Source organism: Octopus sinensis, linkage group LG22 (genome assembly GCF_006345805.1).
Source record: "Octopus sinensis linkage group LG22, ASM634580v1, whole genome shotgun sequence".
NCBI lineage: Eukaryota > Metazoa > Mollusca > Cephalopoda > Octopoda > Octopodidae > Octopus > Octopus sinensis.
This window is the reverse complement of record NC_043018.1, coordinates 7,661,187-7,679,506: the sequence shown is the minus strand read 5'-3', so window position 1 is coordinate 7,679,506 and position 18,320 is coordinate 7,661,187. Positions and strand designations below refer to the sequence as shown.

Here is an 18,320-nt window from a genome sequence, read left to right as displayed (position 1 = left end):
CCGAAATGAAACATGAAGAACTGAAGGAGATTGGCATCACAGCATATGGCCATCGCTACAAGATACTGAAGGGGGTCGAGAAGCTCAAGACAAACAATTGTACGGCACCATACTTTTCTTCTTCTTCTTCTTGTTCTTCATCACCATCATTCATATTGTCCTTATCATCATTATCATGTTTTTTTATTTACATTGTTGATATTACGTTTATTGGCTAAACTGGCAAAACGACCATTCCTAAATACAACAATAATTGTTGATATTGTTTTTATCACCATCTTAATTGTTATCATTACATGGTACCTTGGGCAAGTGACTTCTACACTCGCCTCCTTATGAGAGCTCAAAATCTCTCGTGGATGCGTCATCCAACCAAAGTACAAATATATGGGGAACTACCACTTGTATTATCTCTTGTGAAAGGTAGAAGAGTCCAGTTTGCTGGACATTGTTGTAGAGCTGAAAACGAGGTAATTTCTACTCTTCTCCTCTGGAAGCCATCTGCTTGCGATACCAGAGGGCACATACTCTCCTACCCTGATGTAATCTCCAGGGTTACAGGCATCCAGCAACAGGACCTCCGTAATGCCATGATGGACCGTGAAGTCTGGCATAACATAGTAAACTCCATTGTCTCGACCACAGTCGAACAATGATGATGATGACTTCTACTATCATATTATTATTATTACTATTATTAAGGTGGCGAGCTGGAAGAATTGTTAGTAGATCAGGCGAAATGCTTAGTGACATTTTATCTATTGTTACATTCATCATCATCATCATCATTGTATGTCTGCTTTCCATGCTGGCATAGGTGGACAGTTTGACTGAGGACTGGCAAACCAGTAGGCCGTACCAGGCTCCAATCTGATCTGGCATGGTTTCTACAGCTGGATGCCCTTCCTAATGCCAACCACTCTGAGAGTGTAGTGGCTGCTTTTTACGTGGTGAGGTCAACTTTACCTTTCATCCTTTTGGGGTCAATAAATTAAGTACCAGTTGAGTACTGGGGTTGATGTGATCAACTTACTCCCAACCCCAAATTTCAGGCTTTGTCCCTATTGTATAAATGATTATTATCATTATTAGGGCAGTGAGCTGGCAGAATCATTAGCACACCAGGCAGAATGCTTAACAGTATTTTGGTGGTTTCTATGTTCTGAGTTCAAATTCTGCTATGGTTGACTTTGCCTTTCATCCTTTTGAGATTGATCAAATAAGTACCAGTTACTTATTGTAATTGACTTATCCCTTTCCCCCAAATTTCAAGCCTTGAAAGGATTATTATTATTATTGCCTCTGCCTTAGCGAAGATGGAGGTATTGTTTTCAGTCATGGTTGTTTGTTTGTTTGTCCATGGACAAAATATCTCAAGAACTGCTTGATGGATTTGGATGAAACTTTGAGGGATGTTTGGCCTCATTAGTGGCATGAACCGATTAGATTTTGGGATCGATCCGATACCAGACAAGGATTCTGGATTATTTGTTATATTTACTTTACATGAAGTTTACGATCTATGTTGACTTTCAAATCTTCCTCTGATTATCTCCCTTGAAAGCACTCTCCTGGTTTTTACGTTAAGTTATGGCGGTGTTGCTGTGTTCCAAAGTTTTATTTGGTTGCTTGTCTCCCCTTTGTAAACATAAGGACACAGGAAATGTGTCAAAGCTGACAGGAAGCGTCGATGCTTCCTAGGGCTATATAGCAGTTGTGTAATTCCCTCTACGGGACTGTCACGTTATGTTGACAGTATACAACCACTCTGTTTTATTTTCGTTTCTCTATTATTTATTTTACTCTATCTGAGTAGAAACTGACGGATAAAGAAATCCAACCACATAAACAGACGGCAGCAAAACTATTCAGAAATTAAATAACAATAACATATGCAGTAACAATAATAAATTTAATTTATCACTGAGAATTTTTTGTTTTACCAATTTTGAATATATCGCTTCTGTTTTAAACCTCTTACCTACTTGGCAATTGCATTTCTAGCTCTGCCTTGAAGGAAGCTTTACTTCTTGGACTCTAGTTTTCGTGTGCAATGATGTTGTTAAACCTCTGTTAACAGCACTGTATGCTGGTCCTTTCCGTTTTCTTTCACGCACGGATAAATTTTTCACTATAGACCTTAATGGTCATAAAGACACTTTATCTGTGGATAGACTAAAAAGTCCTTCATAGAGAAAACTGTCCCTGTTCCTACTGCAGATGACACACACACAGCATTACAAACACGGCTCGGACACCTACCTTTACATTCCATGGCTACCATTGGGATCGATCATGATTCTGGATTATTTTCCCATTTTAAAAAATTTAATTTTTGAGAGTGGTCGGTTTCATTTTTAGTATTCTCGTTTGTGAGAGGAGTCGAGTTTATTCCAGATATTCTCATTTTTAAAAATCATCTCTGGCTAATCATTGAGAGCATGTTGGTGTTGCCTTGGCGGGGTGCTCTTGTTATTATTATTTTCATTATATGTCCCTTTTTCCATGCTGGCATGGGTTGGGTGGTTTGACAGCAGCTGGCAAGTCTGAAGACTGCACCAAGCTCTGTTGTCTGGATGCTGTCATTGCCATCCTTTTTGTTGTTGTTGTTGTTGTCATTATTGTCATCATCATCATCATCATATTGACTGCTGGCATTGTTATCGTCACCATTATCTTTGTTATCCCTTGTTAATCATCAATACAATTATCATCGTCATTATTGTTATCAACACCCATTCCATCATTATCTATCTTTGCCATCATCATCATCATCATCATTGTCACCATCATTATCCCAGCGCAATCACCACCACTTCCACTACCATCACTACCAGCCCTGTTATCTCTTCATCTCTCACCACTACCATAACTACCATCAGTACTACTGTTACCACCGTGAACCCCCTCCCCATCACCTCTACCACCAATGCTATTACCACTGCCATCTCTATCAGGTCTGCATGGATCATCAACCTCATAAACACCACTACCACTATCACCCCTCCCCCCACCTCCACTCACCACCATCACCACTGCTACCACTATAGTTTTGGTTCTCACTAACCGGATTCTGTCTTTGAAATTTCAGGTTCCACCCTGCAGACCACCCTTCCGCAACAAGGCACCATCCTCATAGACCTTCTACCAGACGATCCGGAATATATTATGGTAGAAGAACAGGTAAGAGCTTTTTGATATTTATTGATTTTTAAAGAAGTTCGACGACATTGTGGGTGTTGTGGTGTACATGCATTTCTCTTGAGGTTCATGGCTTAGTGGTTAGGGAGTTGGACTCCTGGTCATTAGATTGTGGTTTCCATTCCTGGACCAGGCAATGCCTTGTGTTCCTGAGCAAAGCACTTTGTTTCACATTGCTCCAGTCCATCCGCATTTTTTTCCCAAAATTTAAAGGTCAAAATCCCTAGTGCGTATTATATACGAGATTAAAAATGAAAAGTATTTTACTAAGCAATGTCCGAGTCTCTATTTGCTATCCGGCAATGTTTATTCAGACGCATTTTGTGATGTCAGGCGCAAAAATGCCTTAAGCTAAGCCTGAAAGCAATGAAGTCATAAAAGAATCATCTTAACTTGCAGTAAGCAACATTTATTAAAATAAAAGTATTCAGAACACAGAATAACATATAACAAAATTTGCAAACATATTTACATTCCCATATAACAGTTAAGAACATCACCATCATTGTATTACGCATGCGCAGAAGTATTTGTTCGACTAGGTGCTGCTGGCTTGATTACACATGACTCAAGTTAGAGAAGGGGTGTGTATTATACACAAGGTTTAGGTTTTTCAGAGGTACAGCCCGCTAAAAATCCCCTGTGTATTATACTCAAGGGCAGACTATATTCGAGAATTTACGGTATAGATAAATTATCATTTTCCAGCACGGTATACACTCTTGCTTTACTTTCTCTATTTTCATATTTCCTGTGTTTTTTCGCCGTATTTTCTTTCTATCCTATAAAGAAAGTTAAGATCATCAACAAATTTCACACCGCCTCTGCTAGTTCCCACTTGATAGACCATTGGAATAGGTTGGCTACAAAGAAAAAAAAAAAAAGAGTAAAGAAATTTTGAAGAAATTTTAAATAAATTAAGTTACCTTACCCTTTGTTGGTTGTTGAAATAATTATATACCAAGGGGAGCAACTCATCTTTTCTCTTGTGACGAACTTTCCTACGATCAAAAATCCTGAGGCGAATTTTCCTGCAGCAAACTTTCCGGATACAAAACAATTTGCCCAGCGTACTAACGATTCTGTCACCTCACGGTGGTTTTGTACATTGTTGCTTCGCTTACATCCAAGATTACTGTCATATTGTAGAGTTATCTCCCTTATGCTGAGTTACTTTCTCTTGTACGCTTTATGTCGTGTTGTACACTATGTTATGGTGTGTGTTGTGTTGTATGTTATGATATAGTACTTGATACTGTGGCATGATGGTATATCGTATTGTTAGTATTGTATGCTGAACACCTATATATCTGTATGTCCAGCTTCTCAAAATGTTTATGATGTTGTGTAGAGAGTTTAAGAATGGGTATTAACTTTGTTTTCCTTTCCATTGTTTTCCACAGATGCAGGGAACAGTTCGAGAACACAAAGACAATGCTGGTGGCATCTTTGATCGATACAACATTATAAAAGTAAGAAGAAAACGACAAAGTTTCTGTTAGAAGTTTCATTGTATCTCAAACCAAATCTCTTTATGTTGGTTAGTTGTAAATAGACGGGTGGGAGTTTGTGTGACGTTTGTGGGGCGTTTGTGTGACAGTAACTTCGAAGGTAAAGGTTGCTTGTAGTCTTTGAAGAGGGAGAGGGAATGAGCAGAGGTCGTAGCTTATTTTGTAGTTTAGTAAAGACTTTTTACTACCGAAAACAGACATCATCATCATCATCGTTTAACGTCCGTTTTCCATGCTAGCATGAGTTGGACGGTTTGACCAGGGTCTGGGAAGCCAGGAGGCTGCACCAGGCTCCAATCTTTATCTGGCATTGTTTCTACAGCTGGATGCCCTTCCTAATGCCAACCACTCCATGAGTGTAGTGGGTGCTTTTTACGTGCCACCGGCACAGAAGCCAGTCAAGGCGACGCTGGCATTTGTCACGTTCGGATTATGATTTTTACGTGCGACCGGCACAGGTATCGCAACTACAATTTCCATTTGATATTTATTTTGAAGTTGATGTACTTGACTCGATAGGTCTCCTCAAGTACAGCAGGTCACATCCATTCAAAATTTCACTACCCTTAACTGTGCAAAGCAGTTTTTAAATGTTACGTATCTTTTGTTGCAGAAAATATCAATTCTATTTTTTGGTAGATATTTTACATCGTGAATTCTTTCTCTGTGAAATTAAATTTCATGGTTATTGCAGCAACGAACTTCTGAAAGTTGTCTCCCTTGGTTTCGTTACAATTACTTTGCTTAGTAAATAATTTTTTCTTATTCAAATTACAATGAAGGTGAAAATGCTGCTGGATTGAAATATCTTGGTGTCTTCTACTTTAAATCCTTAAAATCCATAAAAATGTTTTAGCCCACCACTTAATTAATATCTTTTTTTTTTTTTTTCCAGATCCAAAAAGTGCGTAACAAGCGTTTGTGGGAGAAGTATTATCATCGTCGGAAAGAGGTGGCGGAAGAAAATAACAACAACGAAAACGAGCGGCTTCTCTTTCATGGTTCTCCCTTTATCAATGCCATTGTACACAAAGGTTTTGATGAGAGACATGCGTATATTGGTGGCATGTTTGGTGCAGGTCAGTATTTTGCTTCTTTCCTTTGATCGCTGTTTCTCTAACAACGGTCGGTGTTGTTTAGTCTTGGTTCAAGCTTGACCAGAATGGTCAGAGGCAGTCTAGCCATGACTACCATGACTTTTTTTTTTTGTCATACAGTGTGCAGTACACATTGTCAAGTGGTTGGAGTTAGGAAAGGTATCCAGCCATAGAAGCCATGTCAAAACTGACTTTGGCATGTGATGCATCTCTGCTGCTCACTAAATCCTGTGGAACCATCTAACCCATGCCAGCATGGAAAAACGGACGTTAAGTGTTGATGATAATAGTGTATCTAGGACTACATCATCCAGCCTATGTGTCCTTTCCTTTTGAAGGAAGTACAATGTGATTAGAGGATATTTGATTGCTGTTTTTAGCAGGTCGAGTACCTGCACAGAGCACCTTTCAGTAAAGTGAAGTTACCTTTTCCAGCCATGTCAATTTACAATGGCTAGTTTCCCAGTTTCCATGGCATCTATATTCCCTGCCGGTGGCACGTAAAAGCACCCACTACACTCTGAGAGTGGTTGGCATTAGGAAGGGCATCCAGCTGTAGAAACTCTGCCAGATCAAGCTTGGAGCCTGGTGCAGCCATCTGGTTTGCCAGTCCTCACTCGAATCGTCCAACCCATGCTAGCATGGAAAGCGGACGTTAAAAGATGATGATGATGATGATGACAGGACGCCAGTCTGTTGTAGGGTTAATCCTTTTTGCCAGCTGAGTGGACTGAAACTGTGAAATGAAATGATTTGCTCAAGAGCACAACGCCTTGCTCTCTCTGGGAATCGAAACCACAATCTTATGACCATGAGCCCAACACCATAATCATTGAGCCATGCACTTTCCGGTGGAAGTTTTCGGTTTGAACGGTAGTTCTTAACGTAATTTCTAGGTAACTAAAAAATTTTAAATTTCGTATACTTGTAGAATGTGTCTATGAAACATCTTTTTCTCTTGGCTTTATTGAGAAAATTCTATAGTTTGTAAGATATTTGTTGTTTTTTTTCTTCAATTTCTGCAATTTCAACCAATCAATGACCTCCATTGAGGTAAAAAACATTCTGTGCTATATGAATATATCCCTTGTTTAAGAAACAGATTGGGTTTATTTACATTTGTGAAGAAAAAAAGATACCCTTCCCCCACCCCTAACCCTAAAACAGATTGAAATGCAATAGATCGATACTAGGGTCATAATTATGGGTGACAATTTCATATGACACCGCTAGAAAAAACTGCCGTTCAAACCGAAAAGATCCAAGTTTTTTTATTATTGTCAGTGAGCTGGCAGAATCGTTAGAGCAACAAACAAGGAGCTTAGTAGCATTTCTCCCAATTTCTTGCAGCTCTTTACATTCCGGGTTCAAATACTGCTAAAGTTGACTTGTTATTGTAGTGGTTGTTTAGTTCAGTTACTACCACCCAGGGTACATTGCTGGGTGGGGAGCAAAATCTGATTGTGACCAGAACGTTTTTGATTATAGGTTTACTCAGTCTGGGATCACCTGGGGCTAAACCAGAACTGCAACATACTATTGCTATCATCATCAGCAGCTTCTTCCTTGCAGTTTCCATAGTTGCTCAAATCAAAAATTTTTAAACATCTCTGCATTATTTAGCAAACGTCCAAACATTATAGAGCTGCTTAACCCACTTGTGTATGTGTGTGTCTAATCTCTGGGAAGCACTCCGTCGGTTACGATGATGAGGGTTCCGGTTGATCCGATCAACGGAACAGCCTGCTTGTGAAATTAACGTGTAAGTGGCTGAGCACTCCACAGACATGTGTACACTTAACGTAGTTCTCGGGGATATTCAGCGTGACACAGTGAGTGACAAGGCCGGCCCTTTGAAATACAGGTACAACAGAAACAGGAAGTAAGAGTGAGAGAAAGTTGTGGTGAAAGAGTACAGCAGGGATCACCACCATCCCTGCCGGAGACTCGTGGAGCTTTAGGTGTTTTCGCTCAATAAACACTCACAACGCCCGGTCTGGGAATCGAAACCGCGATCCTACGACCGCGAGTCCGCTGCCCTAACCACTGGGCCATTGCGCCTCCACACGTGTGTCTAATAGTAACAGAGTGAAAGGTAGTAACAGAGAAAGAGTGACTTATATCGGTGAAGGCAAGAACAACGGTAACAATGGGACGGTAATGTTAATACAGCTGTTATATACAAATGATACTGCATACATACTTTTGTAAATACATAAATACAACACACACACACACACAGAATATAAATGTGTTTGTTGATTCATAAATATGGTAAAATTTCTTGACAGAAAGGCAACTGCTAGTTTTTGATCTAAATACGGAAATCGCCTTGAAGTCTTATTAGGTCGTGAGATCTATTCATATCTGCATACAATTAGAATTTTTCAGAAACAATCATAATCTCTGCTTGGAAATTTATCGGTGCTAAAATATCGCCATTTTTGGTAAGGGCCTATACTGTTTTAATAGCAGAGAGGGAGTTACCTCCCTTGTCACCTTCTGATTGGCTCGTAACCACGCTTGCTTCAGTTCTCTTAGCAATGTTGACGAAAAGATGTGACTTCACATTTGCTGCTCCAAAATTCACCATAATGTGCAATTATATTTGAGATTTGTTGATTGTGGGGGCCGGTCCGAGTGGTCTACTTTACTTTTGAGCTCTTCGTACGAATTGTGAATAGCATTAGATGTGCACATTTATTGTACTGGAAGAGTGTACTACTACCATGCTAAAGAGTTAAATATAAATGTATCTACATAAAAATTAAAAAATAGGGGGTTGTGTGATAAAGCATAAGGCATCTGAACCCATCTGTACAGACTAGAATGGTTTTGAATTTGTCATATTGCCAATTAGAAAAACTAGTTAGGTAAAAAGTGGTATTTCTATTCCTTTGTTTAATCTCTGTGATATTTTGAAATGTTAATATAAATATTAGCAGTATTGCCCGGTGTTGCTTGGGTTTGCTTCAACCCTTTAGAATTGGAATTTTTGAAAAGTAAAAATTTTGCATTATGTAGCTTGTTATTCTCTTTAAGTGAACAGTTTTTGGTTGAAATACACTGAAAAATGGTGACACAGCAGTAAAAAAATCGTAAAAAATAGGGATTTTCATAGAAAAAAGGCACCTTTTTGAAGTAAATAATTTTTGGTCTTAACATGGTCCGATTTGAATTTTATCTTCTACGGAATTAAGAGCAAGCCTTCTTCTATCATACTCTCGATTTTGGTCAACTTGCGCCACAGGGTCTTGGAGGAGATAATGTTAGTTGAAGGCTACCAAAGCTGCCACACACAGACAGACAACTTCAGATTTATATATATAGATTAATATAAATATATATGAATGCTTTTAATCATCATCATTTAATGTGATTTCCCATGCTGGCATGGGTTGGACAGCCTTGATAGGTACTGGCAAGATCAGGGGCTGCACTAGGTTCCATTGTTTGTTTTGGTCTGATTTCTACAGTTGGATGCTATTCCTAATGCCAACCACTTTACAGAGTGTAATGGGTACTTTTTATGTGACACCATCACCTGTGCTGTGTACACAACACCATTGCCTATGCACCTTTTATGTGGCACCATAAAAGAATTTGTATGCTATTAATATTTGTTTCAGCAATTTTGGAAGAAGGAGCAATTTGATTACATTGACCCCAATGTTCAACTAGTAATTATCTTATTGACCCCGAAAGATAAAAGACAAAATCTACCGTGGCAGAACTTGAACCCAGAGTGTGAAGACAGACGAAATGCTGATTTTGCCAGCAAGCCACTTTAGATTCATATTTAATATTATATTAATCGGTATATTCTTACTTATTACTAATATTATTGTTATTGTTGTTGCAGGAATTTATTTTGCTGAGAATTCTTCCAAAAGCAACCAGTATGTTTATGGTATTGGAGGTGGTACAGGCTGTCCAGCACACAAAGATCGGTCGTGTTATATTTGTCATAGGTAAGAATCTCATTATCACTGTCTTACTATAATATATAATAATATGTACTATGACTATTCTAATGCAAATCTTGTTAAGTTAAGTTAATTTTTTGGCTCAAAAAGCAAAAAGCAAGGCCATGTAGGGGGACATGGAGTTATGTACAGGGAGGGTGTTCATGCAAAGAGTTCAGGCCATTTCTGGTCAAGAGAGTCTTTGAACCGAGTGGTCGTCGGCATCTTCACTATCTCGTCCGGCAGCTTATTCCACAGATCCGCAACCCGGACGGAGAAAGCCCCTCTCCTTCGATTCAGATGAAATCGTCGGAGTGACCCCACAGCTGACGCTCTGGAGCAGGAGTGAAGAACAGCTCTTTCGAGAGGTTACACTTTCCGCTTATGATGTTGTGAGCGAGAATGAGATCACCACGGTGTCATTGTTTTTCTAGAGAATAAAGGTCGAGCGTCTTCAGCCTTTCTTCATAAGACAAATGCTTGAGACCAAGAACCATGCGGGTAGCCAGCTTCTGGACTCTTTCGAGATGATGTATGTCTTTGAGGAGATAGTCTGCCCTTCCATAGGCTGCAATACAGTATAATGGTTACTACTGTATATATGAGTGTTGTAATTGTTTCTTCTGCTGTTAGGCAGTTGACCCTGTACATAGCTCACTGATACTGATAGTAGAGGCATGCATACTACTATTTTGTGCAGGGGAGGATGTGTGCGTGTGTGTGTGTCTGTCATGGCTTTGTGGTTAGTGTTGGGCTCACAATCATGAGGTAGTGAGTTTGATTCTCGGACCAGGTTGTGTGTTGTGTTCTTGAGCAAGATACTTTATTTCATGTTACTCCAGTTCACTCGGCTATAGAAATGAGTTGCACCATCACTGGTGCCAAGCTGTATCAGCCCCTTTGCCTTTTCCTTGGATAACATCGGTTGTGTAGAGAGCGGGGCACTGGTATGCATGGCCGACTGCTGGTCTTCCATAAGCAACCTTGCCTGGACTTGTGCCTTGGAGAAGAACTTTCTAGGTGCAATCCCATGGCCATTCATGACCAAGAAAGGTCTTTACCTCTTTAAAATATATAGTTATGCTAAGAAGTGGTGCATGGTACCAGAATCTTTTTACTTGAGTTAAATATAACAAATAGGCGCAGGAGTGGCTGTGTGGTAGTAGCTTGTTTACCAACTACATGGTTCCGGGTTCAGTCTCACTGCGTGGCATCTTGGGCAAGTGTCTTCTACTATAGCTTCGGGCCGACCAAAGCCTTGTGAGTGGATTTGGTAGATGGAAACTGAAAGAAGCCTGTTGTATATATGTATATATATGTGTGTGTATATGTTTGTGTGTCTGTGTTTGTCCCCCTAGCATTGCTTGACAACCGATGGTGGTGTGTTTACGTCGCTGTCACTTAGCAGTTTGGCAAAAGAGACCGATAGAATAAGTACTGGGCTTACAAAGAATAAGTCCCGGGGTCGAGTTGCTCGATTAAAGGTGGTGCTCCAGCATGGCCGCAGTCAAATGACTGAAACAAGTTAAAGAGTAAGAGTAAACTACTCCAGATTGTTGTTTGAGAACCTAACACTCACATGAACATACACACATATACACTTACATCTATATATTTATATATGATGGGCTTCTTTCAGTTTCCATCTACAAAATGGTTGGCCCAGGGCTATAGTGGAAGACACTTGGTCACAGTATGACACAGTGGGACTGAACTTGGAACCATGTGGTTGCAAAGCATTCTTCTGAACCCTATAAGCATGCTGATGCCTCCAGCCATGCCTCTCTCTACACTAAATTATAAAGATTCCAATATTTTATCTAAACTTGCCTTGCAAATGTTGATTACAAGGAAGATTAATGGAAATGTCTATTTATTAGAAATTCATTCAACAAAGAGTTAAATAGTTAAATATGTTTAACTTTTTAGCATTTAAACTGGACATATCTGACCCAAATATTCTTCCTGTTTTATGATCAAACTGACCATGTCCAGCTTCTCTCACCTACTCAATTGGTCATTGTGAAAATAAACAATCACATTATCAAAATCTGAAAGCTGTGAGATGATGCATGATTAATTCAAGATAACCATCATCATCACCATCACCATTTTAATGTCCATTATTCCTTGTTGGCATGGGTTGGATTGTTCCATACAATCTGGTGAGCAACAGGGCTGCATCAAGCTCCAAAGTCAGTTTTGACATGGTTTCTGTGGCTGGATGCCCTTCCTAATACTAACCTCTCCAAGAGTGTTAGTGGTGCTTTTTTACGTGCCACCAGCACACGTGCCAGTTATATAACACCAGCGTCAGCCGTGACTTGAATCCCATTTGACAGATCTTTTCAAGCATGTTATATCGCCAAAGGTTTCGGTCACTTGTCCTCTGTGAGACCCAGTGTTCAATGGGTACTTTTTATCTGCCACTGGTATGGGTGCCAGTCACACAACACTGGAATTAGCCATGACTACGATATGAATAAACTAGCAGTATCGCTCGGGTTTGTAAGGGAAATAACTATATAAGCATTTTTAGAGAGTTAATTCCCTTATATAACCCGAGCAAAAATCATTAAAAATGCGGAAAAATGGTAGATTTTTTTTTAAATCGTAGACTCATCGTAGACGCGCGCTAATACCCAGAAGGGCTCGATATGAATGACGACTATACGATACCCGCTTTTGGTTAAATTGCACCGCAAAATGTGAGAGTAGTTAGGAATCTAAATCGGAGGAGACAGAGTCTCACACACACAACTTGAATTTTATATATAAAGATAAGCATTACATCCGACAGAGTACTCTGAATGCTAAAAAAATAATTAAAGGTATAAAGATGGATATACCAAGCTACTTGATCTCATTCATTAATTACACTTGCTAATCTTAACGAGTTCCTATTGTTTTCTCTCCAACAGGCAATTATTACTATGTCAGGTGACACTTGGCAAGTCTTTTACGCAGTTAAGTGCAATGAAAATGGCTCATGCGCCGCCAGGGCACCATTCTGTGATTGGTCGACCAAGTAACGGGGGACTGACTTTCCCAGAATATGTTATATACAGGGGTGAACAGGTGAGCTTGGCTTTCTTTTTTGATCTTTTTTGTTTCATTAGTGTGTACTTGTGAAGGTGCATGGCTCAGTGGTTAGAGCTTCGAGCTTACAATCATGAGGTTGTGAGCTCGAATCCCAGACCGGGCTGTGTGTTGTGTTCTTGAGCAAGACACTTTATTTCACGTTGCTCCAGTTCCCTCAGCTGCAGAAATGAGTTGTGACCTCACAGGTGCCAAGTTTTATTGGCCTTTGCCTTTACTTTGTATAACGGTGGCATAGAGAGGGGAGACTGGCATGCATGGGTGACTGCTGGTCTTCCATAAACAACCTTACCCGGACTTGTGCCTGGGAGGGTGGCTTTCTAGGTGCAATCCCATGGTCTGTTCGTGACCGAAGGGGGTCCCAGTGTGTATATGTATGGTGGAGGTTTCGTTATCCCATGTTTAAGAACATCATTTAACATCCGTTGTCCATGCCAGCATGGGTTATCCAGTGTGGCCAGAGCTGGCAAGCTGGGTGTGTGTGGAAGCAGTCTCGAATCTGATTTGGCATGGTTTCTATGGTCAGATGCCCTTCCTAACATGCCAACCACTTGACAGTGTGCTGGGTGCTTATATGTGGCACAAACACAGGCACTTTTGTGCGATGCTGCCTCAAATGCTTTTCACTGGGGGACTGGTCTTAGCACTTCTGCTGTGGAGTATGGGTCTTCTTGAGTATGGCCAGGCACTGGGTATCTCGGTCCTTTGTACATTTAAGAACATATGCTGTAGAATATCTTTCTTTGGGTTCTGGTGTGTCTGAAATGCTAATAATAATAATAATAATAATAATAGAGCCCGAAGGCCTGGTGCAGCCTTCGGGCTCCCCAGACCCCAGTTGAACCGTCCAACCCATGCTAGCATGGAAAGCGGACGTTAAATGATGATGATGATGACCTTATTATATACAGGGCTCAGGTATACAACAACTCAGAAAAGGTAGCCAAAAGTGCATGTGCAGTATGCAGAGTGATGCACTGGAATGAACAGTGAATGAGTTCATCATCATCATCATCATCGTTTAGCATCCGCTTTCCATGCTAGCATGGGTTGGACGGTTCAACTGGGGTCTGGGAAGCCAGAAGGCTGCAGCAGGCTCCAGTCTGATCTGGCAATGTTTCTACGGCTGGATGCCCTTCCTAACGCCAACCACTCCGTGAGTGTAGTGGGTGCTTTTTACGTGCCACCGGCACAGGTGCCATGCGAGGCTGGCAAACGGCTACGATCGGATGGTGCTTTTTACGTGCCACCGGCACGGGGGCCAGACGAGGCTGGCAAACGGCCACGATCGGATGGTGCTTTTTACGTGCCACCGGCACGGGGGCCAGGCGAGGCTGGCAACGGCCACGAACGGATGGTGCTTTTTACGGCAACCGGCACGAGGCCAGTTTAAAAAAATGTTGGTGAGGGTGTGGCAGATGGTTCTCATCATCATTTGATGTTTGTTTTCCAAGCTGATGTGGGTTGGACGGTGTGACGGGATCTGGCAAGCCGTTGGGCTGCATTAAGCTCTGATGTCAGCTTTGACATAGTTTTTTTTATGCTTGGGTGCCCTGCTTAACACCAACCACTTTACAGCATATTTCATCTGCTTTCTTTGTGCCATTGGCACAAGTGGGGGTTGTTAAGTAACTTGCCGTGTGAGAAAAAAAAAAAAAAACTGGGAAAAGGAAAAAAGGTTCCCCTCCCCCTCAACTAAGTAAAGAGGTGGGATGGGTATTTTAAAAGGGGGCAGTGGTTTTTATGTGAGGTGTTGAGAGGCTTAACCCTCTAGTGTTCGCATTATTCTGCCAAAATGAATGCTTCTTCATTTACATTGTTTTGAATTAATCATGCATTATCTTGTAGTTATGAGATTTTGATGAGGTAGCTGTTAATTTTTAAAACGATATTGTAGGGTTGGTGTGAGAGACCAGATATGGCCAGTTTGAACATAAAACAGGCAGAATACTTTTGGCCGAATATGGCCAGTTTAAATGCTAAAAGGTTAAAGTGGTGTCTTGCTATGGAGGAGATACAAAGTTACATGGCATTGTATAAGGGTGGATGGAATTTTCGTTGGAAAGAATGTAGGGACGATGGTAACGAGATGCCAGAGCATCTCAAGGTAAAAGAAAGATGGGTATGAGAGAGGCTACGGGTGGGGTTAGGGGTGGGAGAGGGGCTAGAGGTGAAGTTAGTGACAAATGAGGGTAGAGGTGTGTTTGAAGGGAAGTACCGTATAAAGTGGGGTAAGGTGGCTCGGGAAGAATGAAATGACCTTATGGCATTTAGTAATGCCATTTATGTTCCAGATTTGGCCCTCACTTACTAGACTTTATTTCTTACTCACTTATTGACTTTATTTCCAGAGAGGATTAAAGTAAGTACCAGTGATAGACTGGTGGGTTAATTCACTGGTTCCTGTAGTGTTAAGCTCAGAAGAGAAAAAACTTTCCCCTGGCTAAGGTACTGGCCTACCTCAAGTTGCCCTCTCTTCAGGAGCACTTGAATTCCTCTCTCTTACTTATCAAATGTCCTGTAGTTTCACACTCAAGATAATTAAACGGCAATGTTTAATTAGTGCATCCTGCAGGATCTACTTGGAGCTTGAGGTAATCAAGATGCTTTTATGTGGTCACTTCACCTACTAGAAATAGCAGCCAAATCTTCAAATTGTACCCTACTTTTTAAGATGTAGAAATCTTGCGAGGTACTTCTCTTGCTTAGTTTAATGTCCGTCTTCCATGCATACATGGGTTGGATGGTTTGACAGGAGCTGGCCAGGTAGAAGACTACCTCAGGCTACTGTGTCTGTTTTGGCAGGGTTTTTACAGCTGGATGCCCTTCCTAACACCAACCACTCCACAGAGTGGACCGAGTGTTTTTTTATGTGGTACCAGCACAGGCAAGGTCACTTTTGGCATGGTTTTTATGGCTGGGTGCCCTTCCTAATGCTAACACCAACCACTTTGCAGAGTGGACTGAGTGCTTTTTATGTGACACCATCACAGGCGCGGTCAGTTTTGGCAAGGTTTTTACAACGGGATCATCATCATCATCGTTTAACATCCGTTCTCCATACTAGCATGGGTTGGACGGTTTGACTGGGGTCTGGGAAGCCAGAAGGCTGCACCAGGCTCCAGTCTGATCTGGCAGTGTTTCTACAGCTGGATGCCCTTCCTAGCGCCAACAACTCCGAGTGTGTAGTGGGTGCTTTTTACGTGCCAGGCGAGGCTGGCAACGGCCACGATCCGTTGGTGCTTTTTACGTGCCACCGGCACAGAAGCCAGTCATGGCGGCGCTGGCGATGACCACGTTCTTTTACGTGCTTCTGGCACTGTTATCATAACTGCAATTTCCATTGATTTTTGATCGATTTCGACTTCCCTTGCCTCAACAGGCCCTTTCTAATGCCAACCACTTTACAGATGTGAACTGGCTGCTTTCTATGTGGCACCAGCACTGGCAGGGTCACCAAGTAACTTGCAAGACAAGGAATTTCGAAAGGGAAGGGGACATTGGCGGAAGGGATTTTGTGTCAGTATGGCTGAATTAAAGAGGTGATGGCCAAAACTTAAGCTCTTCTTAATAAAGATCTTCTGGATCAGATTCACTTTGTGCTAAACTATAACCTGAATCAGGGATAGGCTTCTATTATGGTTGCACAGCTTACTAGAAATAACAGTCAAAACCTTCTCTAATCATGTCTTACTGTTTTGAAAATAAAAGTAAACTCTGGACAATGAAGTTTTAGATACACGTCTGTTTTTCCATGCTGGCATGAGTTGGAAACATCTTTTTTTTTTTTTTTTTTTTTCAGTTCAGTGTCTCCTCTATTCTTCTAATGTCTGTATGTCCCCCTCTCTCTCTCTCTCTTTTGCAGGGTTATCCGGAATACCTAATCAACTTCCAGATCGTAAAGCCAGACAGTCCAGCTGACAGCACAACATGACATGAATACAGCAGCAGCAGCAGCAACAGCAACACCAACAACACCGCCACCGTCTCCACCGCCATCGCCACCACAACCACCTTCGCCGCCACCAGCACCAATTACAAGAACAGCAGCAGCAGCACTACCACCACCACCGTAAACAACAACACTTACAATAACTGCATAACAACAACAACAACAAACAACAGTTCTACTAATAGTTTGTAAATTTCTAATCTCATATTCTTTTTTTTTTTTATGTACAAAGTCTTTCTATTTCTCATTGTCTATCTTGCACACACACACACACACATCATCAAATACATACGTGAGGTTTCCACATAAATTTTACTTGATTTTGGTAAAAATTACTTTTTGACTAAAATTTCTTTGAGGCAGTGCTCCAGCATGACCACCACAGTCAAATAACTGAAACAAGTGTAAAAATTCGTAAGTTAATTAAATTACTCTTTAATTACTTAAAACAAAACTAAAACATGCTCACCTGCCGTTTCAATAAATTAATAAAAAAACCAATAATCTGAGTTCCTATCCAGAAGGCTGAAAAACTAAATTCTTTGAAGGCACTGCTACAGGATGGCCGTAAGAGAACGATGAAATCCAGTGGAAAAGTATTGCTGATTGGTTGTTAATTTTTGTACCAAAATTAAGTGGAAATTTTTGGACACTGTTATATACACTCTCTCTCTGTGTATGTGTATACACACACACACATTCTCTCTAAACACACACACACACACACATACACTCATACACAATTGATCAATTTCTACTATATATATTTTCTCTATAATACTGTCATCATCATCATCATTATCATCGTCAACATCATCATCATCATCACCTTGGTTGCATATGCACACATATATATATGTATGTATATATATATGTGTGTGTATGTATGTATGCAAGTCAGTGTATATGTTTATGTATGTATGTGATATATGTATGCGTGAATGTGTGTGTGTGTGTTTCTTTGAATGTGACTTTTTATTTTAACCCCCCACCCTTTCTCTACTCTTCCTACTTTGATCCTATTGTCCCCCCCCACTCACTTTAATCTCTCCCCGTCTGCCTATTTGTCTGTCTGTTTGTCTTTCTATTTATTTATTGATTACTTCTTACAATCGACAATGCACAGAGACAAATTACTTTATCAATATACCTGGATTATACATACATGTAGGTGTGTATATATATGTGTGTGTGTGTGTGTGTGTGTGTGTGTGTGTGTGTGTTTGTTTTTATGTCAAGTTGTAATAAAAACAATTTTATATTAATTACTCAATACTTTTTGTTTTAGAATACATATTTATTATACTTTTACAAGAAAGGGGTGACAGTGACTTTGAAGTTATTTTTCTGTTAATAACTGAGAAAGTCTGACGACGGCCAGCAGATTGGCGCTTTCAAGTCACTGGCACATCTGTCCCTGTAAAAATATAGTATATGTATGTGTGTATATGTGTGTGTGTGTGTGTGTGTATAATATATTGACTGTTAGCTACTA

The 18,320-nt window shown here is 40.6% G+C and overlaps 1 protein-coding gene across 1 annotated transcript in view; it reads left to right on the top strand.

The window, feature by feature from the left end:
* LOC115223091 (poly [ADP-ribose] polymerase tankyrase-1-like) overlaps positions 1 to 17,552 on the top strand; it is a 118,339-nt gene extending 100,787 nt beyond the window's left edge. The window contains exons 21-27 of the mRNA XM_029793505.2: positions 1 to 99; positions 3,092 to 3,183; positions 4,605 to 4,673; positions 5,608 to 5,791; positions 9,672 to 9,780; positions 12,696 to 12,852; positions 16,739 to 17,552. The exon at positions 1 to 99 is cut by the window's left edge and continues 215 nt beyond it. Coding sequence (XP_029649365.1) covers positions 1 to 99; positions 3,092 to 3,183; positions 4,605 to 4,673; positions 5,608 to 5,791; positions 9,672 to 9,780; positions 12,696 to 12,852; positions 16,739 to 16,807 — 779 coding nt within the window. The 3' untranslated portion in view covers positions 16,808 to 17,552. The remainder of the gene's footprint in view (positions 100 to 3,091; positions 3,184 to 4,604; positions 4,674 to 5,607; positions 5,792 to 9,671; positions 9,781 to 12,695; positions 12,853 to 16,738) is intronic.
* The last annotated feature ends 768 nt before the right edge of the window (positions 17,553 to 18,320 follow it).